Source organism: Corticium candelabrum, chromosome 15 (genome assembly GCF_963422355.1).
Source record: "Corticium candelabrum chromosome 15, ooCorCand1.1, whole genome shotgun sequence".
Taxonomy (NCBI): Eukaryota; Metazoa; Porifera; class Homoscleromorpha; order Homosclerophorida; family Plakinidae; genus Corticium; species Corticium candelabrum.
The window spans coordinates 7,088,857-7,114,820 of record NC_085099.1 but is presented as its reverse complement, the minus strand read 5'-3'; the positions used below and the strand labels follow the sequence as shown (position 1 = coordinate 7,114,820).

The 25,964-nt window shown below is 42.2% G+C and overlaps 2 protein-coding genes across 4 annotated transcripts; both read left to right on the top strand.

Moving 5' to 3' along the window:
- Positions 1-304: 304 nt before the first annotated feature.
- Positions 305-19,769, top strand: LOC134190705 (integrator complex subunit 5-like). 3 transcript variants are annotated; one of them, XM_062659187.1, is made up of 26 exons: positions 305-511; positions 658-845; positions 908-1,027; positions 1,091-1,133; positions 1,197-1,259; positions 2,861-2,906; positions 6,064-6,156; positions 6,232-6,406; positions 6,462-6,579; positions 6,633-6,693; positions 6,909-6,997; positions 7,056-7,233; positions 7,305-7,416; positions 7,484-7,600; positions 9,582-9,652; positions 9,703-9,914; positions 9,974-10,086; positions 10,146-10,185; positions 10,243-10,376; positions 10,434-10,660; positions 10,719-10,789; positions 10,847-10,995; positions 11,066-11,176; positions 11,232-11,271; positions 11,344-11,491; positions 19,753-19,769. In XM_062659187.1, exons 2-25 carry the CDS (start codon positions 660-662, stop codon positions 11,424-11,426), a joined length of 2,652 nt encoding a protein of 883 aa, XP_062515171.1. In that variant the 5' UTR covers positions 305-511; positions 658-659; the 3' UTR covers positions 11,427-11,491; positions 19,753-19,769. The 3 variants fall into 3 exon arrangements, with proteins under 3 accessions (XP_062515171.1, XP_062515172.1, XP_062515173.1); XM_062659188.1 differs by lacking the exon at positions 6,064-6,156; XM_062659189.1 differs by lacking the exons at positions 11,232-11,271; positions 11,344-11,491; positions 19,753-19,769 and having other exon boundaries at positions 10,887-10,995; positions 11,066-11,086.
- A 2,643-nt stretch (positions 19,770-22,412) lies between these two features.
- LOC134191597 (uncharacterized protein K02A2.6-like) lies at positions 22,413-22,976 on the top strand. The gene has a single exon (XM_062660218.1). It carries the CDS (start codon positions 22,413-22,415, stop codon positions 22,974-22,976), a length of 564 nt encoding a protein of 187 aa, XP_062516202.1.
- Positions 22,977-25,964: the final 2,988 nt, after the last annotated feature.

The following is a 25,964-nucleotide window of genomic DNA, read 5'->3' as shown; positions in this document are numbered from 1 at the left end:
GCACATCCGCTACCTGCACGGCCCTTGCTAGTGCACAGACTCTAATGGCCAGTAGGGCGCGCAATGGTAACAAGAGACACATTGACATGGAATTGCAGTCCGCTCTCCGTGTTTTCAATTATGATGACTTTCGGGAGAGTAAACTTGAAGTCTCCAGGGCCATTCTAGGGGGAAAAGACATCTTTGTCCTGACAAACAACGAGTGAACTACACGTGGAGTCCAGATCGCTGTAACTAGACTTGGCAGGCTCGCCAGTCTACGCGAGTAGGACAATAACTTAGCTAGGAATACACTCACCTTTCCACATGCTGAAGTCGTCTTGATTTGGATAGCGTGAACGTGGTGAATCACTCACCGTGGAGAGTCACCATGCACTGTTTGGAAGCTTGGGCGTGATACACAATCTGCTGGGTCACACATTACATAGATTAAGCTAATTGAATTTGTGACGTAGGTACTATGGAGTCACGTGGGGTGCCAAGACTATGATGTGAGGTGACACTTAGTGAAGTAAGTGTGTGAAAGTAGTCGCGGTGAGTCCAGACTCACGGGAGGCTGAAAGTGTTATACGGGAACCGGACACTGCCAGGCTCACGTGAGTCTGGGGACGCGGCTAGATCTCCTTGGGTAAGTTACCTAATCCGGGATATCCTTAGACATGGCGAAAGATTGTCGACTAGGTGACCTCGGTGACCTATTGTCTGACAAAACAAATTTCGAAGATAGAATGAAACAGTATAGAGCGGCCGTTGTCCAACTGGTAGAGGTTCCCGCCGCTAGAGAAGCTTGTCTACAAGTGCTATGCTATGCTGCGTTTGACCTGCTGCAACGAGAAGAGAACAAGGTGGTTTACTCTCTTTTGAAATTGTAGTCAGTTAGATACTAGTATTTTACCTGTTTAAGCAGAGTCCAGCAAGTGTGGATGGTTTCACAGAGCCTTTGATGAGTCTGTTCTCTGAAAGCTGTCACGTGATGCAAAAGTTTTGTGAATCTGATGATAGCGTATGGACACCTTTTTTGTTCGACGTAAGGTTCATTTTGAATTGGTGAGATTCTTATGACCTTCAACTTTTTGTGTTTCTTTAATAGTGGTCTCTTGGTCTTCTTGCTGAACTGTGTGGTCTGTATGATGGTATGCGTAAGACTTGGAATGACTTGCTCATAGTTTATTTTTGAGTGTAATGTTTGGTGATAGGACTGATTAGGAAAGAGCAACTCTCTTTAGACAAACGCATACCTTCTTTCACTGAACATCCAGGTGAGGTCAATCAAAGTTATAGTCACGCATTGCCAGATCCTTTCTTGCTCTCATAACTTCTCCTTTTTCTATAAATCAATACTATGTGTTTAGAAAGCCACGTCGTTTTTCTATGTGTCATGTTAATTATACCTTTGGCCAGGGTGGCAGACCAACTAAATTCTTAGTGCTCGGATGTTTGGACACGAAAACTGGATCAACTGACCGAAATAAAAATATATAAGTAATGAACATTTTGGGCATGTGCAGTTTTCATTATGTGAGATAACAAAATGGACACTAAAACAAATGAAGAAGCACTACAGTGCACCCTCTGCATGCCATAGCTATGCAGCTTGAATGTAATTGGTCAGAACCAATTAGAAGAGCACGAGAAGAGGACTGGACACATTGAGTTCACGATACATTGTAAGCATATTGCAATGGACTTTCTTACTCAGCAGTAGACACGTTTCCTAAACAATCGGTGACGATAAACGAATGTGAGGCAGAAAACACATACTTAACTGGAACTACATACTATTCGAAACTACAAATGTGTCTGAATATACCTGAACTTTCGCTAAGTTTTGCACTGGTCTGACACCATTCAAGCACATTTTGGTACAGTATTCGTCTGTTTGTTACGTCATAGCTGAATCCTATGACGTGAGTAATTTATTTGGTTACATGTTATGTGGTTGCTTAGCAGGTCGTTGATCTAGTTGTATGTCACAAGACCAGCTGGTGTTACAATACCTAGCATTTCACGCGTCGGTAATAATGCTGATACCAAGTGGAATGCAGAAACAATTTCTGGACCATATGCACTGTTAACACTTCCGGAGTTATTAATGCATAGTCATAGGATGTATATTATACTACCAAGTCATTTTTACAGCAAGCATAAATCATTGCACATTCGCACATCAACTTTCATTTTATTTTGGCCAAGCTCAAAACTGGACCGGATTGGTCTGGCCTTTGTTTGCATGAACAATAGAGGCATACCGTAGTCTGCCTGTGGGTGCGTGTTTGTGCATGTGTGTGTGTGTGTGTGTGTGTGTGTGTGTGTGTGTGTGTGTGTGTGTGTGCACGCACGTGTGTGCGTGCGTGTGCATGAGGGAATGAACCTATGATTCAACCACTTCTTGACAGCATGAGGGAAGTCACCTTGAGTGGATCAGGGATAAATCTTCAACTGCTAAGAAAATAGCTTATACCAGCTTGCTTCAGGGTGTGCAAGCTGAATTACGTTTACTGAAAGAGAACTGGTGGATAAAGAAAGCAGAGGATCTACAAGCAGCAGCCGACGAACATGACATGAAACAATTTTACTCTAGTCTAAAAACAGTTCTTGGTCCACAGTCTAGGAGTACGACACCTGTCTCTCATGATGGCTCAACTCTGTTTGCTAAACACGAGGACGTTCTTCAGCATTGGGCTGATCACTTCAATCTACTAATGCTAAATCGTCCTTTTGTTGTTGATATAGATTTAAACCTAGTGCCATTTAGATTTTTGTATCAAGGCTTAGTTATAGAGATTGTGTGGATATTTAAATTAAGGCTTTTTCATATCTTTGATTTTAATTGTTTCTGTTGTTAATCTATATTTTGCAGTTATTGGAAAAGTTGTGCAGGTGGTGAAGAAGTCTATGTCATTCATGTAAGACATATTGCATACAGTTGAGCTGTCTATTTAGACATCATAGATTTAATCACCTATAATGTGACTGTTTATTAAAGGAGAACTCTCACCAAATACTAAAACTTGTTGAAAGAAAGATACAAGGCCTGGTATCTTCCTGCAGGAAACCTACAGTCCAGACAGCCACAGAAGCAGAGAATCGGCAACGAGTTGTTCAGACGATTCCCCATATGTACACAAAGTCGTACTCTCTCGAAGCAACTACTTTAGGTTTAACCATACCAAGTGCTCCTAACTCACCCAAAATTCAGCGAGACGTGATCTATGAGGTAATCCAAGAAGGGTCTCCTTCTGAGGTTGTATTGCCACAGTCAATACTTGCGTGATAACTTTCGGGTCCTAGTTTGCTTTAGTTAATAAATCACAACTTGACACCATATGTCTCACAATCCTTACCTTGAAATGTGCACAGATATCGGTCTTCCTTGCTAACCAGCAGTCAGAGGTACGCATACGCTACATACGGGTACTAAACACGCCTACACAGGTGATTTCAATGCTTTATTTCTTCGTTACGGTAAACTTCTGCAGTAAACGGTTGCAAAGGGTTGTGTCATGAAGTGACAGCTTTCATCTGAGAGACAGTTGATTTTGGTGAGAGTTCTCCTTTAACAAGGCTATACCTACATTTTTAATGGACATAACCATTAGCTATTGAGATTGCTTATTGCACTTCCAAATCATGCGAAAGCTATTTTAGATTATTGCTCACCAGTTGCAGCAGAGCTGTAACGTTTTAAAGGAAAACTGTGCGTCTACGTTATGATATTTCTTAAATGTTATAGTAGTGCTGGCTATTGTTCTTAGTTTTATTACGTTCAGTTTATTATGTGCGGCTACACATGTGATGCCGGCAGACTAACTAATTTGAATGCAGATATCTGAGACAAATTACTATTGTAGGTTTAAGAATAATTTAGTTGCACAGGAAATTTGGTGGACAATTGTAGAGGCATAGTAGGAGTTAGACATGGGCAAGGCTCTCTGTTTAGTGTTTTTGTTAAGTCATGGTATTCTGATTTACTAGTTACTACTATGCTTTCTTCTGGTTGTTTGGGGCAGTGATCAGTGCAACATTCTTACTGGTTGGTGAGAATGTGTCATAGAATACCTTAGTCATTAGGGTACATTTAAAGATTTCTTGACTAAATTGCACTGATGGTAGTATTTTAATTGGCCTTACGTTCAAATAAGTAAAATCCTATTTTTGGCTACAATTATAAACAAGTTGAAATCCATAATTTTAGAAGAGAACGTGGTTTTAATTAAACTGTGCCCTTTTGTGAGAACAATAAAAATGAGATTATAATTACAGCATTTGTATAGATTATGCTTCACTTGTGTAGATGTTGTTGCTAATGATGCAAGGACGTGTGTTGCTATTAACTTCAAATACTAAAATCCCGCAATAGCATGGGGCTTGTTTGCCATTATGTGCAAGTTCAGGCGGTTTACGTCAGTGGGATAGAATTTTTTCATATTATGTTGTAATGTCATAATATGATATTTTTAAATTGAGAGTCTTCTTGTTGAACTTTTTTGATATTGGAATTTCTAAATACTGGGTTGTTTCTAGCGGCTCACTTTGGAATCACATATGCACTGCATAAGGTCATATTAAGTCAGGCGTTCAATTATCCATTGCTTATGGCTGTGCAAGAACATGAAAAAGTAAATAACTTACATAGTCTTCAGTTGGGCAGCTGCTCAAATATCATTCATCAGCTGTCTAGTCACACTAATTGTGTAATTAGTCTTGAAGTTAGTGTAAATTTTAATTAGTGTGTGTTGTATTTGTATTTGTATTTGTATTTCTTTTACTGCGGAAAACGCTCACGTCAGTGGTCAATCTTCTGGGTACTGTACCAAGCACTATCTAGAAACGTACATGAATATTGTTGTATGTTTGCTTCTCACTAATCTTGGTGTCCCACGTTTCCGGAGGTTTAATTAAGCTGTTGCAAGCAACTAAATCTACATAATGATATCTATGGAGCTTATACGACGCCTTGCTCTGTCCATCAGTTTTTGTGGTGTAATCCACATACTTGTAAGCCGCGCGTCCTGCGTGATACCACACACAGTTCCATCTATGGATAAATGTGTTATTTGGGATGGTGTTTATAGCTAATCAAAGAGCTGAAATTTCACTAATTATTGCTTTCCCACCTTGGTTCCAATCAATCGTTTATTGTTCAGCTGAAACACGAGTGAGCATCATAGAAAGACGTCATGAAAGAATTGTGCGCAGTTTTGACTTTATGTATCAGACTGAAAGAATTGTTTGGTACTTCTCTGACAGAACCTTGGATAATTGAATGGGTAAATTGGATAATTGAACACCAGACTAGGATAATTGAATACAAAATACTATAAGTAGTTGATAACATAAGAAATTCTATGATGTTTGTGTATGTATTTGTGTTGAACAATGGAAAAATTTAAAAAACTATATAGTTACCCCGCTTAAGCCTGATTCACAATATGACGCCGACGCTCAGTTGAGCGTCAAACTTCAAAGAAATCGCCTGGACTAGGATTTCGACGTTGGACTAGGATTTATTTCTATTGTTGACGTCGGCGTCAATATTGTGAACCAGGCTTTAGAAGGGCAGAGGCTGTTATTAGAACATTTGGTACTATGTGCCTTTGTGTGCCCTACAAGGACCCAGGTAGGTTATTGTCATCAGACTGACCAAGCAATTTTTGCGATCTGCAGGGAATTGAAATCATTATGTATACATTTGCTCAAATCAATATGTAAGAAGCTTGATCAGATAACAGCCCGTACTTGGCTTTTTCGTGTGCACACGGTGTAGAAGCATTACAATGCTTTTACATGATCGATCTGTAGATAGTGCAGTAGAGTTGTGAGGAATGATAGTGTGTATGTGGAATAGTTTACATGTAAACAGATGCCAGTTTATGTACAGAAGTACACACTTCAAGCTGCATTCTATATAATTTACTTGAATAAAAACCATGCAATATCTATGTGGATTTTGCAGTGTTATGTATTAGCACTAAATGATATCTGTATCTTGATGTTGGTGCAGGATTATGTACATGATTCTTTTTCTATTGTACATGATTCTTTTTCTATTGTTATTGGCAGAATGCAGAAAGATCCAGTCAAGTGCGTAGATAGACTACTGACTACAGTACAATCATATCGTCCGCACTTTGACTGGATGTTGGCTCATTCTGGGTGAGATAGAAGAGTCAAGTCATTATGCAAACGATCATTTGACAAACATGGTATTGATTCTTCTGCTACTTGCAGAGCCATGTTTTGTGCTACTCTTGTACCGGCTCTGCTTCGACTTGGTCTTACTGAGTTTATGGAGGCGAAAGGCAGCATGAGTGAAGAACATATACCCAGAATCATTCCAGTGTTAGAACATCTAATTTTGAGGCATAGGACGCACTTGCAATCAGCTTTTATGGAACTGTTTCAGGTCAGCTGTTGTACAGTGAATAGTGCTGCATTTTTGACAATCATTTGATTAATAGGAGAGTTTACACTCAGATCCGTCTCAGTTACAGCTGTATATAATTCCTTTTCTTGTAAATTTGTCATTCTGGTGTGCACCTATTACCAGTCTCTTTCTTGAAGAGGGAGTTGGCCACTGTAGGTCACATTGTTTGAAGAAATAATTTTGCTGCTAACTTGTTGTTATTCAGTAAAAATTGAAGTGCTGGAATTGGTTCACATGCAGGTGAAACAATGGACTTTTTCTCACAGGTTGTGTAACATTGCAGATTGTCTGAGTGTGTTGTTGTCTTTAATACAAACAGTGTCTTTGTTCAACTGTTGGTGTAAGAATCTGTCTATAGCAAACAGGGGTCTGTTTACTTGTTTGGAATGTTTCACGTGTTGCGTACCTGTTTGTCTAATGTTTGTATGTATTTGTTTTGTAGTTTCTACGTGCCATTTCATGCTTTTTTGTTCTGTTGTAGTGTGAGAGTTCAACTTATATCAATATTCAGTCATCTGCAAAGTATTCATGCATTCACCATTTTACAATTCTTAGCTGATGTAGCTACAGGTGATTCAGCTTTCCTTGAATCGGTGAAATTACTTTGGTGTAAATCATGATGTTATAGAGTCTGTTGGAAAGGACATCATATCCAAAATGACTCAGTGTTTTCTGGATAGTTTGCTTGTTAGATTGAATGAACTTTATTTGAAAGAAACTGTGCCACTTCTGTCATCTCTACGTCAGCATGTTAATGTTATGACTGATTGGCTGGTCAATCTACTATCAAGCAATAAAAGCCCGTGGTACCATCGTTGTTATTCAGTTTGCTATGTTTAGTTTATTAAAAAATTTAACAATTTAATTGTTCTTTTAGGTTGTTGGATTGGGTACGACGTCTTTTAGTGTTGACTGGATTGCACAGCGGTCGGGAAGTATCTGCGTCAATCCTTAAACATTTGATTAAGACAAAAACACATAAGTCTCTGGTTGGTTGAGTAACAGTGCTAGTGCTAGTGTTTCTTGCTTCTTCACTAGTTTCTGATTTGCTTGTAGCCTCCTATGTTTGCAGAAATTCAGTGTGTTTTGGAGCATCAATTTCCTCGTCTCTTACAAGAAGTTCTGGATTCGGTTATAACAGATCTAGGGATGAGCCATTCATTACGATCTCATGTTAGTACTATATACCATGCATGGTTTTATTGAGACTGGTGTTTACATAGTAATGTGTCTCTTGACTTGGCTGGTATGAAGCTCCAGATATCTTAAAGAATGCTCTTAGTTGCTATGGTCCTGGTTGTGGTGGTGGTTGTGGTTGTCTTGTTGTTGTTGTTGTTGTTGTTGTTGTTGGTGGTGGTGGTGGTGGTGGTGTGTGTGTCTGTGTGTGTGTGTGTGTGTGTGTGTGTGTGTGTGTGTGTGTGTGTGTCTGTGTGTCTGTGTCTCTGTGGTGTGCACATTGCTTGCACACTTGAAAAATTTTCAGTTACGCATGTGTACACAATGTCATGTGCACATGTGTAACTTGTATTTTTCAAGTGTGTGCGCGCAATATTTGAATTGCCCTCACATCGTTTGTATCCTTGCACTAACTGCATGTGAAGAAAGACTTCATTGTTTGTCTTTGTTTACTTCCTCCTATCAACCACAACTAGTTACATTATAGGACTTGAATAATGAATTTGGTGAATGGCCAGTTTGAGGAGATGACTTCGCAGCAACTTTCAATTAAACTGAAACTGATGGAACTTTTATTGTAACGTGTTGTTCATAAATGTAGTGGGAAAAGCTAGTCTCACATAGCCAGACCCTCTCTTGTCACCATACTTCTCAGTCAGAAGTTCTAACAAGAGGAAGGTCAGGGACTGCGTTTGATGTTGTTGTTCTGCTGCTCTCTTATCTCACTGCATTCTGGTGGGGTAAAGAGGTGTCTAATGGTCATGACATACATGACAACAAGCATGCATAATATAATCGTTGATTTACTGATCTGCGAGCAGCAAGTCATTCATACTTTGCACTCGTCTGAGTACAGGAGATGCAGGAGTTGCTTGAAAACTGCCAGTGGCAAAGTGTGAGTCATCTATAAGGCAACAGAGTCAATCACAGCACATCAAGCTGAGACCACACACATTCCTGCTCAGGCTGATGTCGCATAAAAGGAAATATAACACAACAAGAAGACATATTGAGAATCCTGTAAGTGGATCATTAATACAACAGTAGATCAGTAAAACAACGACAGCGACATAGGTACATAGTGCATGTGCATTGTCATGTGCACTGAGGTGTTTGATAGTCCATCAGTTTTTACAGAGGCCATAGACACCTCTTTACTCCGCCAGAATGTGGTGGAATGCTGAGAATAATGGCAAAACAGTGACATCAACAGCAGTTTCCATACCCTTTCTCGTCAATAGTATGATGGTGGAAGAGGGTCTGGCTATGCAAGACTAGCAAAGGGCAGCAGAAAAATGTTGTATTACAAACCGATTGGCGATTAATTTTACCTTCTCAATTATTATTTATTGTAAATGGGCATGTGGATAGCTGTTGGTGGTATCTGTGAAGTCGGTTGAAGGGTAGAGATGGTATGTGCATTGCCAAATTGGTATTTGATGCTATAAATTATGGCTGAATGCTAGTTTTATTGCTGTTCTGCTTTCTACCATATTTGCATGCATGCTTTCAAATATGCACATTGTTATTAGGATTGATTATTGTATGTCTAATTGTCATTTGTAAACGATACCAGTTAACATTCTGATTCTATTGTGTTATGCTAGACACCAAGAATTTCAGCTTACAACTGACAGTCTTATAAGTACACACACACAGTGCGACCTGCTCTAGCTCTGTCAAACAAAGTTAACTGCAAGACTTATTTTATGTAGGAGGTTGCATGAAGGTTTCGTGTGATATACATCAGTGGCTGACTTTGTTTTTGTGTTGTTTGTGTACATTGGACGACTAGCATTGGTCAACTAAAACAGTACAAAACGACATGAAACTTACTACAACTAGATGTTATTTCCTTTAGCACAAGTGAAGGATATAAACCTAAGCAGTAATACTCAATGTAGATGAGGCTATTTACTACTCTTATTGGAAGTGGAAGTCACATTGCTGAAAATTGAGAACATATTGTGTTTATTAGGCCAATACTTCGTTTTCAAATCTTCTCTCTTTTTTGTTACTTGAGAAGGAGAATCATGGTCAATTAGCAAGGTTTGATCAGTTCAATGCGATCAACAATATCATCTTTCTATCTTTTGCAGGTCAAGCTGCATGAAAGCTCTTCGAAATCATGTAGCTGCATTGGCCTCTGCTTTATTAAGCAGCCCATCAGATGTCGAATGCATTTTGCAGATTTTGTTGCTTTTGTTTGGTCAAAACTTCACATTAGCATTGTCTGCTGAATTGGCTTTGTGTCATGCTTGTTGTAATTTCTATTTCTCTGTACTTTGTGACAAACATTCACCATGTTTTGGTTATACAATTGTCAACGTGTTAGTAGTTTGTATGTGAATGGACTCATTTCTGATATAGGAAAGAGGCAATGGTACTTGGAACAATGCAGACTATTACTAGCTGTGGTTACAAGACGTACAACTGCACAGTTTCTTGTTGTTCGATTAGTTGTAGAAGGACTACTGGAATTGGTTAGTAGAAAATGCAGTTGGCAGGTGGCAAAGAGACATTGTTTACTGTTTTATTGCAGGGCTCTGAATTGATTAAATTGCCGTTGGTATCAACAACAGGTTTGCTGTGTTTGTATCAACAAATTGTGTTTATGCTAATTCCAATGTATTGGTTAGGCAGTTTGGAAGTTACTTCCTTATTAGCAGCCAATCAAAAGCAGGGCAACTTTCTAGGTCAACGTCAGATTAGTAGAGCTTTTTCTCAAACAAGTCAGACAGCTAGAGCAAGGCAATCAATGGAAATTACCCAGGTAACCCTTTTAGTAGCTTCTTTTATATGAATAATGTGTGATTTAGCTTGTATGTAGTTCTCTGAAAGGCATATAATTCTGCAATCAGTAACTCAGGGAGCAATTGACTTATTGCACGTGTGTTGTACTGATCCAGCTCAAACACAACACACATTTGCTAGGAGGCTGTCATGCAATGGAGCTCTCAGTATTGCAACTGTGTTAATAGATGTAATTGCACCAATCCGCATTCACACAGAAGGCTGGCCAGACGATGAAGAACTGCTCAAGTTGACATTAGAAAAGTTTGGCAGAGATGTTTGTAGGATTCTAATCTCTAATTCATGTGTTGGCTTATTTTAGAGATTTAATGGTAAAACGCTATTTTAGTAAACATCCAGTCTTGTGGGAGCTTCTGCTACTCATTGCACCAGGTGAGCATGTGCAGCATATTTGCTTCATTATTCTACAACACATTTCTAAACTTTCAGTGCCTGGAGCATTACTTAAATGCAAGTCTGTGGTTGCCAGTCTTTTAGCATCAGAGATTTCTTTCTGGAAACACTGTAGAAAACAGCAAACAAAACAGGCTTTAAGTGATCTTCAAGCTACGATTAAGACAGTTCGAGTGATTGTTTTAGTATGTTCCAGGTGTTTTCTTGGTACAATACAGTATTTACTTTATCACTTTTGTTACTTTCCACGTTTAGGCTGAATGGTTACCTCCACAAACAGCTATAATCCCATTCTGTTTTGAGTTTTTAACTCCTGAAGAAACATGGCATTTGTTGTTGTCGATAATGAGACATGTTAGGCTTTGTGTAAGTCTGTGTATGTTTTTTCCTGGAAGTCACCTTATTTGTTTTTTGGGAACAGGATGGAAGCAGTTCTGTTAAGAATGGAAGTGGAGTTACCGGTACATACATTATGGTGATTAAGTTGTCAAATGATTTTTGCTAATTGTTGTATGTTGGTCAAACTGTCCTAGGCATTCTGGATACTGTCCGTAACATTGTGCAAGCCAATATTAGCACTCTTGGACACATTTTTTCTTTAGTTGGAAAGACTTGAATTCTGTAGATGTTATTTGAGAGGTTGGAATTGAGTTACAATGGGAAATGGAAACTAGCCTACAGGTAGGGTAGGGTTAGTCTCGTCCCCAGGCATTTGCCTTACTCCTCCATCCAGCACTCACATGTCACGTGACTAGGCTGACGTCACAGCGTCAGCCGTTGGATTGATGCACGAGAACTGCATGGAGGAGCGAGACAAATGCCTGGGAACGAGGCTAGTGTAGGGTGTCGTCTGTATGTGTTCTTAGTTTATATGAAATTGTAAGTTATTCCATGTTGATTATTGCGTTGACCTTGCAACATATTAGTCTATATAGACAGGGCCCACGGAGCATTCCAGATGTTGGGTGAGCCAGATCTTGAGTGGCCAAGCCCTGCCCAGAGTGAATGTAAAAAGTAGCTTTTTGTAATCAATATTTCCAGAAGTTCTTGTCAAAAGGCTGTTGGCAGAAATTCCTGTTTCAAAAGTTGGGTAGCCCATGGCCCACCTGACCCATCCTGCTTCGCCGGCCCTGCTATACCTAGCAGGAACTACTCATCCCGTAGCTACAAGTCAATCTCACATTAGTTAGGTGGCTTAGTGCCATATTTTGACGGAATCGTTACAGAGTGGATGAAAGCACCAAATTTTGTGTAAAGTTTCTTTAGGTCAGGGATGAAATCTGGGATAGGAGCCCTCTTGAACTCTGTTCAGGATCAATGCAAACTGAAAGAACATGAAGACTTACAAAACATTTGGCTAGAAGCCAGTTTGTACTTGAACAAACCTATCAGTACTCTTATCAACATGTCTGAAACTTGCAATTGTGTTGCAGCTCTGTAGAAATGACGTACAAATGTTTGTATATCCATTATTTTAAATTTTCATCAATAAGACTTATTAAATTACAAACTTTTCTATGGACCACTAAATCTTCTGTTTCTTTGCTACAGTCAATACTTCTAATCCTGTTCCCTTTTACAGTTGCACTTTTACAGAGTAGTGTGCAATCTAGGTTTGCTGTCCCACATTTACAATTATTAGCGATTGCCTTTGCGGGAGCACAGTATTAGTTCTTGACACACACATTACACCTCTGGAAAGGTTTAGCTAACTAGACAGGTGATCAAGATTACTCCACTTCCTTCCAGCCAAAATGTTCTGGAGATGGGATAGATCGCTTTGTATTTTACTACAACTGGTCCAGATTCTGGCTTGGTATATATTGCACACAAGGTGTGCTGTCTGTGCTAATTAGTGGTATATTTTATAGCCTCTCCATTGAGAGGTATCAGAAGCAAATGTAGAGCGCTAATTAGCCGTGGCCATAAAACAAATGCATGCTAACCAGATTTCATTTTAACAACAAACACTGAAACTTGCCAAATAACCTTAGTCTCTCCTCACTAACACCTATGACTCTGCAAACAAGAACCTGTCAATATCGAGCAACTTGATGACCTCAAATATTTGGTACACAGCGTGATGTGGTAAAACATACATTAGCTATTTAATCACCTACTCCTAAACCATAATAAGCGACTGGCAAAGTCCATTTTTAAAAAGGGGTATAGCCAATGCCCATGGCATAGAGGTAGGAACTGGGGGCAATGGGGGCATGTACCCTCTCAACTTTTATAGCTGTGGTTGAGAAATCATTACTAACTCACTAATAGAAACTCAGTGACCTGCAGATATACTCGAATAACAGATGTAGAGACTAAGATGTAGACGTACGTGATATAATAGTGTCATTGATATCATTGAATAGTTAAGTTTGGTCTTGGTGTGTTACAACTTACATGCATGCATATGTATGTGTAATTAATAATACAGTAAATGTATTATTTGGTCTAATATTGTTCAGTGTCACGCCCTCATAGGCAAATTTGTGCCCCTTGACCAAAACTAAAATTGTAGGTTCCTACGCTTACACAATTATGGTGTCTTTTCATCTGTGCTCATATAATCTATACCACAGATGAAGCAAAGAATGTTTTGAAGGTAAACCATTGATTCTGCTAATGCCTGCAACCATATGTCAAAATGAAGGTTCTGCAAGTTCCTGTGACACGGCCTTGCAAGTCACGTTATATAAATGGTAGTATATAATAATAATAATAATAATAATAATAATAATAATAATATACATTTTTGCACACCATGAAAACCTAGTCTCGTGCAGCCATGCATGTAGACCCTTTCCGCCGCGTCATACTTCCGGGCAAAAATGGACTATAACCTGGTGCAGTCCCCTCACTAAAGGGCAGACAAAGAATAGCCACAATCACACTACAGTCACAATCACACTATAGGTACAGATACACTACAATCACACAAAGATATTCTACAACAAAATTAACTGCAGCTAACAGAAAACAAATTCGTATGACTATCACCTAGAATAGAACAATTTTTAATTAATTAAAGCATAGCAACTGTATTTTTCATATTTTGTCAGATGCCTCTAGGAAACACTCCAATCTATTTTTCAACAACTCTCTGGGCTTCATCCCTCATCTCTCACTCCTTTACAGAGGCAACATTCAATGACCTCACCAGTCGGTCTCAATCGATCGGTACCCCAAAAGATGACAGCCATTGGCGTTAAGCTAGGTGAGTCAATCTAGGCATACATGAGGGTCACTTACAAACCTAGACTTGATTACAAACCTTAAATGTAATTACACATGTGATGTTATCAAAGCACACATCTACTGGACTGTGGTAGAGTGGGTGGTTGATGCGCACGGTGCGCAGTCTTCAGTCTACCAAACAACCATAGCATTTATGTTTGAACAGGTCCTGTATACTTATACAGTGTGACCCGTATAACAGAGCTAGATCTCGAGTTCAACCACGCACACATTATTATTCCTATCATGGCAGAGCTTTGTCCTACTACATTGTAGCTCTGGTCGAACAGAAGCCCTCAGTATCTGACCGGCACATGGGGCCCCAGTTGTTGTGACTGCCTCTTATGCCGCAAACTCAAGAAGGGGACACATACAAGACTTCCTCACAGAAGTATTGCAACGTGTAAGTGCAAATACTCCGTACCAACTGCTTCCAGAGATACCAAAGTTCTGCGCTAGAGGAATCTAACCAGTCACACAAACATGGATGTCAATGTTACGTACCTACGGCCTAGACTAGCTACGTACGCCAGTAACTGTGCTTGAATATTTCTAAGACATGTACAGTATGCGCAAACCGCTATTGCAACAAACTAGTACATGTACCATACGCAATTGTAATTACAGCATGCAGATGCCCATAGCATAGCAGGATATTGATCTGTGTGAGAGCAGGGACAGCTGCCAGTTAGCACCCGGTGACAACAAGAAGCACTTCTTGACCATTGTGGCTTCTCCTACATACACACACACGAGAGAGAGAGAGAGAGAGAGAGAGAGAGAGAGAGAGAGAGAGAGAGAGAGAGAGAGAGAGAGAGAGAGAGAGAGAGAGAGAGAGAGAGAGAGAGAGAGAGAGAGAGAGAGAGAGAGAGAGAGAGAGAGAGAGAGAGAGAGAGAGAGAGAACAGTGCTAGTAGGAATCAGCTAAATGTTTTCAGACATTTTGAACCATCTTCCTACATAATTTTAGTTAATTAAGAGTTACTATTTTCATGTAACGTAGAATACATTTAATTACGTAATTACTATGGTGTTACACACTGTATACCACAATACTGTACACATGCATGTACTGCTTTCAAGTCACCATGTGTATTACGTGTATTACTGCAGTGTACACACTACACGGCTAAACATCTTCAAGTTAGAGCCTCTACACGTATGTTACACATATTGTCCGAACGACTGTCCACTAATTCGCGAAAACACATGCAATATCTAGACGGCGCGTAGCAGCACCGCCCTGACACCACAAGTCACGCCCAAATCTGGCTGCCATCTGTCATGAGTCCTGCTCGATAGCCTTGATACGGCGGTAGTTTGCATGGTGTTGGCGGGACCTGACGGCTTAGGGAAGTGCACGCGCAACCGAAGCAACTCCTCTACTCTGCGTTCATGCAGATGAAGAGACGAAAATCAGTTGGGCAAAATGTAGGGAGCAAAAGAATGTCGCTTACCTTGACCGCTCACAACAAAGCACGTATTATTAGCCCACGAAAACTCATACCCAGCAAGCCCCAACGCAACCGATTCCTCATCAGAATGTATGTGCTAACGACAGTCTTGCACATGCTTTACAACAAATGCCAATAACACTCACCTTGTACGACTACATCGCGAGTCAAAATGACCGGAAACCGCCATGATCATCGTCACTTTGACCTCGTCCTGCATCTCCAAACAAGAGAAGATTCCACCTTGACAAGAAGTTCTGAAGAAAGCAATAGTGCAGGCAAATCCAAGAACCAAGTAGGTTGGATTCGCTCCGCTCTATATAAGTTGGGCGAAATACAAATAGTTGAAGCTACCGGCGGACGATCGTCATATTTGACCGTTTTGCTCAGCTTCCTGCAAGCGCATCTAGATCTCTCTAAGGTTGGTAAGCACGCAAAAAAACTGAGAATAGATCAGTTATCAACGCTGCCTTGTAAGACGAGCTGAGGTCAAAGACTTACTAGACTGTGCGCGAATGTTTCGAGGTTGTCATGCAAGCTATCGATACGTCCTACAGATGTTCAGATTATGCGGGACATCTCGCAAACTTAACTTCCCCGGTTGTTTGGTAGACTGCTTAGGCGGTACAATATTCAGCGTTATCACACTGGCGACAAGAATGGCGACGTTTTTAGGTTCGGTATCGGTTTTTGATGCAGACCAGGGGGACTGGACTGCGTACATTGAACGGGTGGAGCAGTTCTTCGTGGCCAATGGCGTCGCGAACGAAGCACGCGTTCCAACCCTCATTGCTCTCATGGGTAGCCAGACGTACGGCTTGCTGAAAAGCTTAACTTAAGGACACCGACCAAGCCATCTACACTCAGTTTCAAGGAGATTGTCGACACATTACAAGATCATTTGGCGCCAAAACCCCTGGTAGAGCGCGGCCCCGTTCCTCGGACACCATCATATTCCGGACGCGAGTTCTCAGTTATCCGTTTTTGAACGCAGTCCCTACCAAATCATAAATGTAGGTATCCAAGTTGTAATTGAGCACACCAAGAGAGAGCATTGTACCTCTTCTCTGCTTAGAGTGAGATTGAAAACTGTGCGGAGCCTTGCATACCCCGTTCATCGGACAAACACATCGTTCACTGGACAGTAGCGTCTAAATTGCACACACGCATCCTTCAGCCTAGTTACTTATATATCGCTAATCAACAACTCTTTACCTACAAATCGTGTCGTTACCCTGCATGGCAGGTCTGTATGAGTTACAGTAGGTCAAACGCCCGTGGTAACGGCCCCAATCGTCGGACACCCATTTTCTTGCCTTCCTACCTTCTCAGCAACAGCTCTAGGTTTCAAATGACTGCAGTTGATTTAAAATTCAGCTATCTGAAACGCCGCAGAACGCAGCCCACTTGCCTAGAGTGCTTGATGGCAATTCTGAGTCATTTCTCCTACAACCACGCCCCCACTAGGACGTGTAAAAGATGTCGCTTGAACGAACTAGCCGTTCAACAAAGAAGACGACAACCGAAACCAATGAGAGGGCAGGGTTGAAGTGCTAAAACGCTCTTTTACCCTTTGCAAAGAAAGTCGATCGCTGCCTAGCGCGCTTTGACAAGGACTTGACGTTATCTAATTCAACTTTACCTAGGAGAAGCAGGGGTGAAGGTTCTAGCTGCTCTGATAGTAAACAAAGTTCCTGCATTCGGTACAGCTGGCTGTACCAACGATGACGTGCTGCACACTTCGTGGCGGTGCAAGGTCAGGCAAAGGTAGATATCAAACTGAGATCAGAACACCTGCACACGTCCTATCCAGAGCCAAGTAACAATTTAGGGGCCTTGAAAGAAAAGCATGGGCTGTTCCTGTGCGAGTTGGGAGAATGTGCTCACCGCTAAGCTCGCACATGGATGACGTGAATCGTCTGCTACATCCGTGTGCATCAAGCCTGTGCAGTTGTGCTGCAAGACACTCAGGAGTTCAAATTCTTACGTTGGAAAGACTAGACAGTACCGGAGGGCTAGTAGATGCCAACAGAGTGAGCTTGTCAGCAGAGAAAATTCAGCAGTTTCCGCTAATAACCGTTGCTGAGTCAAATAACGGTCAAATGAATTGGGGGCCGTACAATATTTTTTCCAACTCTCTCTCATGACATTTTTACCTGCAGACTGCTGCTGCAAAGAAAAAACCAGTGTCCGACGAAAGGGGCGTTACCTCGACTCAATGAGCGTGCACTATCTCTCTTGGAGAGTAGCAAACGGAGACAGTGATAGTGTTGTTGTGCTAGCTAGTCACCTACAAACCTATCTCAGGTGCGAAATTGCAGAATTGCCTTTGCGTTTTCATGGGAGAGGTCGTGTCCGGTGAATGATGGTGGTGTCCGATATCCGGGGTCGCAGAGAAGGATCACGTTTACCGTCCTAGCAATAACCGTTTCAAGCCTTTGGAAGTCCCGCGTCTGGAATCACAATCTTTACTAATCCTTCTTACTGTGGACTTTAACAAAGCTCAGTCTTACTTCGTTTACTTCTTGCACGGCTGTCCGATGATTGATGGTGTCCGATAACAGGGGCATCGCTCTAATAGCAGAACGCTTCCTCTTCCACAAGCGAAACCAAGGTTTGGATGAAGACGTCTGTACCTACGTTGCAGCTTTACGAAAGCTTATACAGCATTGTGAATTTGGGACATTCCTGGATGACGCGTTAAGCCTAGTTCACAATATTGACGCCGACGTCAACGCCGACGTCGTCGTCAAATCGGCGTCAAGACGCCAACGTCAGCGTCGTCCTGCTCACAATATCTTGAGACGTCACTAGGTTGCGCGCGTCAAGGTTGGTCTCGAGTCACATCGCGCACGCGTGTCTAATCATGGACAACGATTCCAATGATGATCTTCTCTTGCTGCTTCTCTTGCGGCGTCAATCAACGTTCTTCCATTCTAGATCCGGGATGCTTACAGCTCTGCTGATTCGCTAAAAATGTCCACGTGGTTACATTTGATGCTGACTACTTCCGGTTTTTGACGCTGGAATAGAACTTTGATTTATCCCAGCTTCATGACGTCGCGTTGACGGCGCGCCACTTTGTCGTTGTTCACAATTCGACGACGACGCGTTGACGTCGACGTCGGGTGTGGTGTTCGTGTAACACAAGTTATCTATATTTTATTACTATGACATACGCTTTCTAGGCTAACTCAACATTTCACCGGAATGACACAACCGGAATTCAGTCAAAGCTACACAACCCCCGGATGCAGGAAACCATACACAACAACTTTCCCCCCTTTCCAAAACTGTCAATAATATCTAGGTAGCATATTGATAAACAAAATTCCGATGGTAAGCTGGGCGATGACGCAGTCTCGTTGATATTCTTGGAGCTTGTTCTTGTAACTCTTCCAAATGATCTTGTTCATTTCTCTGTTCTTGTAACTTTTCCAAACGACCTTGTTCATTTCTCTCTCCTTCCCCTGCTCTGCCAAATGATTGATCTCTCTCCCCTAGAAGTGGTCCTAGCGGCATATGCTCTAAATCTGCTAGCTTGGATAGTACTCTTCCCCAGTACGCAAACTAATTTCTTAAACTTTCCTGGTGACACGTCTCCAATCATGTTCAGTATCGTAAATTGCTGAGACTCTTGACTGCTGATGTTGAAGACCACAGTTCCCACACGTTAATATTGAACTACTTCGTGTGCTAGCCCTCCCTTGTGATTGAACTCTACGAACATGGCCTACGACATTACCCTTTAGTGTGTCCTTAACATCAGTTTCCCTGTCTAAACCATCAATGTTTTCCTTAAACACCCTTCTAACTTCCATCTTCTTAGATTTATGCAGCGCCTGCTCAATTTGAGAAGCCAGGTTCAATGCCTTATCACACGACATGTCGTCCGACTCCATCAGCAGTCTCTCTCTAACCTTTGGGTGAATCGTCTTCTCAAAAAGTTGATCACGGACTAGTTCATCATGCAACTCACCAAACCGGCAAGTTACCGCCAGCTCACGAAGCGCCGAAACGTACTCCCTAGCAGACTCACCTTGCCGCTGGTATCTTTGTCTAAACTTGTACCTCTACCATAATATTCTTATATTTTTCAAAGAACTGCGTCAGTCTCTTTCCCTCCCTCCCTCCCTCCCTCCCTCCCTCCCTCCCTCCCTCCCTCCCTCTCTCTTTCCCTCTCTCTCTCTCTTTCTTGTACGTCTCGCTTGTGGCAAGTGTAGCGAAAATGCGCTGTCCTTTCATTCCAATATAGTGAAGTAGCAACGCCATTTTTCGCTCGTCTCTCACATCCGCAGCATTCAGTCACGAAGCAGTCAAATACGTGTCAAACGCCGTCAGCCATGCTCTCCAATCAGTCGATGGCTCACCTGAACAGCTTATGAAGGGAGGAGGACGGAGCACGCCTGAATTCGTTGCCATCTCGTCCTCGTCGCCAAAATGTGGTGTTCGCGTAACACAAGTTATCTATATTTTACTACTATAACATATACGCTCTCTAGGCTAACTCAACATTCTCCGGAATGGCACAACAGGAATTCAGTCAAAGCAACACAATCCCCTGATGCAGAAAACCATACACAACAGTCTGTCAATATTGTGAACCAGGCTTTACGCGACCGTTTCGTCTGTGGTTTACTCTCGACGCATATACAAAAGCGCTTGCTTTCTCAGGTGAAGTTGACTCTCTGAACAGCACTTGAGACGGCGTTATCCATGGAAGCTGCCGCCAAAGATCTCTTAAAATGACCACATCTACTCTACTGCCTACTAGACGTCAGCAACAGAAGAGGTGCATCAAATGGCAAACAAGCAGTCGATTAGGAAACAAGGTACAAAGTTTTGCTACCACTGTGGCAGTCCGAGTCATCTAGCACCTGCGTGTCGTCATCTGGAAACCGTGTGCAAGTCTTGTGGAAAGAAAGAGCATCTAGCTGCAGTATGTCAGTCAAAACCTCATAAGTCAACTCTTGCTATGCAGACGAAGTACGTGGAAGACGGCTCAGATTCTGATGCAGAGGCACCTGTCCTTACTCTTTCCAGTCTTTGCACCCCTCCAATCAGGGTCTGTTTGAACTTGGCGGGTCAGGAGGTTATGATGGAAGTAGACACGGGAGCCGCTGTGTCGCTGATGTCAGCAGAGCAATGGTTTGGTGTGCAGCTCTCTCATCAGATGGAACAGTCAAACTGCTCGTTACGTACCTATTCAGGAGAAGCGATCGCAGTGAAAGGAAAGTCAATGTAGAAGTCATACACATGAAGCAGAGGAAAATGCTACCACTTGTCATAGTTGAAGGTATGGGACCATCTTTACTTGGCCGTAACTGGCTGAACGCAATTCATCTTGACTGGCAGCAAACTCACATGATAAGTTCTGACAAATGACAGAATGCCTTATCAGTACTTTTGGATCAACATAGTGAAGTGTTTCAGCCAGGACTGGGCAGTATGAGAGGAATCCAAGCGGCTATCCATCTGACTCCTGGAGCCACACCCAAGTTTCTGAAGTACAGAACAGTACCCTACGCCATTCAAGAAATGGTTGAGGAAGAGTTGTTACGTCTGGAAAAAGAACATCATCGAGAAGGTTGAATATAGTGACTGGGCTGCGCATCTCGTGTGTGTTAAAAAAGAATGGCACAGTCCGGCTTTGTGGGGATTACAAACAAGCCATCAACCCTTGTATGGAAATTGATCGATATCCTTTACCTAGGCCTAAGAAACAGATTCAAAAGTTGGCAAGAGGAACTCAATTCACAACATTAGCCTTATCCCAAGCTTAACAGATGCGACTGGATGACCATTCTCAGCCTTACACTACTGTCAACACTCACAGGGGCCTTTACCGGTACACCAGCTGACCTTACGGTATTACATGTGCCCCTGAAAAATTTCCAAAGGCTCTGGAACAAGTGCTTCACGGCCTAGAAGGTGTTGGTGTCTACATTGATGATTTGCTGGTGACAGGGGACACCATAGTGGCATACCTAAACAACCTGGAAATGTTCTTACGTGACTACAGGAACATGGCCGTAAATTGCAAAAGGGAAGTGTCGTTTCTTTCAGCCCTCTGTTGAGTTCCTGGGGCAGTGCATTGATGCTCAAGGAGTTCATGTCAATCCAACCAAGGTGGAATGCATTACGAAATGCCCTCAGTCGGAAACAGTGTTCCAACTACAATCATTCTTGGGCATGGTTCAGTACCATAGCCTATTCATTCCGCAGCTGTCAATATTGCTTCATTTACTCATCAGACTCCTACAAAAAAGGCTCTTTGGAATTGGACAGCTCAGTGTGAACAGGCCTTGACAGCAGTCAAACAACAGTTGACAGGTGCCACAGTTCTCACTACATACAATCCTGACTTACGATTATGGCTGGCAACAGATGCTTCCGCTTATGGTGTGGGAGCTGTGATAACACAAATTATGCCTAATGGAGCAGAGCGTCCAGTTGCTTTTGCTTTGAGGACATTGACGGCCAGTGAAAAGAGCTATGCTCAGATAGAACGTGTGGCCCTTGGCATCATATTTGGTGTAAAGAAATTCACCAGTTCGTGTACGGCAGACCATTCGCACTAGTCACTGACCATAAACCTCTGCTTACGATGTTTGGCCTAAAACGTAGAGTTTTCACCATGGCAGCAGCTCGTTCACAGAGTTGCGTCTTTCTCTTACTGTTAGGCAACTAGCAACAGTTGCCAGACGTGATCCAATTATTTCAAAGACTCTTAATTGGACTAGACGGGATGGCTCACCTAATGTTCAGATTAAGAAGACTCACGCCCTTATTTTAATAGCAAATGGGAGCTGTCAGTCTCTCAAGATTGTCTCCTTTTGGGGGAAAGGGTCATCTTTCATTCTCTCTACTTCAGGAACTCCTTGCCCACCATGGTGGGGCCTCTCGCATGAAAGCATGGCCAGAAGCCACATTTTGTGTATCCAGCTGAATGCAGCCATTGAGGATATTGCTCAGTTTTGCAATACATGTCAACAGTCGCAGCCAAACCCAACCAGTTTCCCATTAGATAGCTGGTCCTGGCCCAACAATCCCTGGCACCGGGTCCACATTGACTTTGCTAAGTTAGATGGAGCTGATTTTCTGATTCTGGTAGATTCCCACTCCAAGTGGATGGAAGCAATTCACATGTCTCACTCTACAACGGCGCGGTCCACCATTCAGGCATTGCGTAAAATGTTCGCTAGATATGACTTGCCAGCAGAACTGGTTTCAGACAACGGGCTGCCTTTCACATCTGAGGAATTCGCAACATTTATGAAACAGAATGGGATACGGTCTATTCGGAGCCCTCCTTTTCATCCAGCTACCAATGGTTTGGTGGAACGGGTAGTGCGATCTTTTGAGAGCGGAATGAAAAATCAGCCGTACGCCTTTTACAGCACAAGCTGGCAGCGTGGCTTTTACATTACAGGACAACTCCGCACACCACTACTGGACAACTGCCATGCGAGCTCCTGATGCACCGCACTCTTCGCACACGATGTATTTTCTTTCATCCATCTCCAGCTGAAAGGGTTTCCCAACGGCAGGATGCTCAGAAATTATGCCATGACAAGCGTATTCCGTTACGTTTATTCCAGTGGGGTACAGTCTTGGTGCGTGATTACTGAACTCAAGAGCCAAACTGAAGCCCCGGGTATCGTTACACAGGTTTTTGGCCCTCTCACGTACCATGTTTGCCTGCCTCAATGGGGGTGTTACATGGAAACGCCACATTGATCAGCTAAGGCCGCGTGTGGACCACCATCTACTGACCACTTTGGTATGGCCTGCAAAATGGTACCAGAAGCTAACGACGATCCAAGTCACTGCACAGAGTCGATTCCCGGCGCTGTTATGTCTGGAGAAACCTCACATGACATCGACAACTATCAGGGTACTCAACCCCCAGCTGTCAGAACTGCTGAATCTCCTGTACAATCAGCTTCCAGTGGGCAGCATGGCGTAGCCTTCCACTGTTTCTGTCACTCAGAGCTCTTCCATTCAGAGCCCGTCTCCAGACAACACCACTGATAGACTTCCAACCACACGAGGAGATGACCTCATCGTACGTCGATCCAAGAGAGAAAGAAAACAACCAACGACCTGGAGGTTGTTGGATACAGTTGCTCTTTATGTTTTTTGGCTGTTTGGATATCATGCTTGTAGTTACAAGACAATGTGTTGAATTTTCTAAGTGGAAAGATGTGGTAGAGTGGGTGGTATATGCGCATGCGCGGTGTTAGGCGGTCCAAGAGCAAGTAATCGAGTATGCTTCCAAGTCTTTAACGAAAGCTGGAGTAAACTATTCTCAGATAGAGGAGGAAGCTTTGTCAATTATTTATGGAATTCAAAAATTTCGACATTATCTTCTGGGACTTCATTTTACTTTAATAACAGATCATAGACCACTGGTCACAATTTTTGATGCTACTAGGATATCAGTTCCTACTAGAACCAGCAGTCGTTTGACTAGGTGGGCTCTCCAGCTATCGCAGTACAAGTACGATATCGAATATCGAAGTTCATCCAGTCATGGAAACGCCGATGCCTTGTCGCGTCTTCCTATAGGACATGATGAAACTTTCGATCAAATTGGACAACAAGACGAAGTAGCTGAGCAGTTTGTGGCCAGCCTAGAGACCCAAAATGTTAAAAATGGACCCATTGCCTACAAGCAACTTCAGAAATACGTTAGGAGAGATGCCGTCTTACAAGAAATCATTCGATACATTCAGGAAGGATGGCCAGCAAAATTATCGATGCAAGCGTCAAACCGTATTCTTCTTGCAAACATCAACTTTCAGTTATTGTTGAATGCCTTTTGAAGCATGGAAATGAAACAACGCGCGTTGTCGTACCATCTGCTATTAGGCAATTGCTTCTGCTACAGTTGCATAGAGGCTCATGTGGGCTCCGTCCGTATGAGGAAACTGGCTCGCCGATATATCTGGTGGTTAGGTATTGACCGTGATATTGATAAAATGGTACGCAATTGCGATGCGTGTGCCTTACACAGAAATAGTCTTCCAACAGTTCCTCTTCATCTGTGGGAATTTTCGGACATACCTTGGCAACGTTTACACCTCGATTCCGCGAGGCCGTTCAAGAATTTTATGTGGCTTATAGTTGTTGATGCCCATTCAAAATGGCCAGAGATTTTGAAATTTCAAGTTGGATCAAGGGAACAAAGCAAGTAATATCGTCATCAAAACATCTAATTGCAAGTTTTGGAATTCCAAAGCAAATCGTCACCGACAATAGCCCTCAGTTTGTGGCGAACGAGTTTAGAGATTTCTGTAATCAGCAAGGAATATTTCACAGTTTAACACCTTCTTACCACCCTAAGAGTAATGGACTAGCAGAAAGATTTATTCAGTCGTTTAAGAGAGCAGTCCGAAGAGGATTAGAAACACTAAGAGCGAATCTGCAAGACGTTGTTACTGACTTTCTCATGGTATACAGGAATACAGAACATGACACTACTGGGGAGTCTCCATCCAAATTCTATTGGGTAGGGAACTTTGATGTTCTCTCGATATGCTAGTGCCAGAATTACCTGCCCATCAAGATCAGACTAAGCAGTCACTGAAACGCAAAGTTCAAGAGTGTCAAGAGAGACAAAAGAAAAGACATGATCGTACGTCTCATGAAAGGAAATCCTTTCAATTAGGAGAAGCTGTTTTTGTTAGACAGCCGAAAAGTAAAGAAAAAGGTTTTTGGAAACCAGCAACAACTCTCAAAGTTTCAGGACAAAGATACTACATTGTCAGGTTTCTCACAGGCACTAATAGTGACGTACACATGAACCATTTGTCGAGCACACTATTGTCTCCGAAAACATGTCATTCCTCTCCAGCTGATAACGCGATTGCGACCGATTCTGATTCGGATGATGATTCCATCGAGACAGAGAAGTTACCTAGACGTAGCCAGAGAAGAACTAAAGGACAACCACCTGAACATTTAGGATAGTGGGTATAGAGCTTTACAAACAAGACTGTTTGATTAGTTCAATTTGTCTGTGGGGGTGTTGTGGAGTTGGGTATTATACGGGACATGTGGTTTTGCCGTTAGTGGATTGACTGAGTCGTTTGAGTTAACAAGATTATTGAATTGTCACAAACCTGTCAAAAGCAAATAACCGTACTTCCTGGCGGAAATTTATCTTCTTCTGCGATACCGAAGCCCATAGTGGGTATACGTATTGGCGAAATTCCAGGTTCCAGTATGTATACCAAGAGCTCGATGGATTAAGTAGTGCTAGAGTAGTAGTATAGACATGGGTTATGTGGTATAGCAGGTATGCGCTTTAGGTGTGACTGCGGTTTGCGTACGTGTTATATTAGTCTAGCGTAAACTAGCGTTGAGTGCACTCGTGCAGTAGAGTACGTGTCGTTCACTGTAGCAGAATAGATTCTGGTATAACCGGTCCACTGAGTCGGTATACGCGATATACTTAGCCTA

What these genes read in the sequence shown, in the direction of transcription:
- LOC134190705 (XM_062659187.1), top strand. Translation starts at nt 660, where the DNA reads ATGGCGAAAGATTGTCGACTAGGTGACCTCGGTGACCTATTGTCTGAC. An exon ending in AAGAAGTCTATGTCATTCAT is followed by an intron (nt 2,907 to 6,063) that starts GTAAGACATATT and finishes TGTTATTGGCAG; the next exon opens with AATGCAGAAAGATCCAGTCA. An exon ending in CAAACATTCACCATGTTTTG is followed by an intron (nt 9,915 to 9,973) that starts GTTATACAATTG and finishes TTTCTGATATAG; the next exon opens with GAAAGAGGCAATGGTACTTG.
- LOC134191597 (XM_062660218.1), top strand. Translation starts at nt 22,413, where the DNA reads ATGGCCAGAAGCCACATTTTGTGTATCCAGCTGAATGCAGCCATTGAG.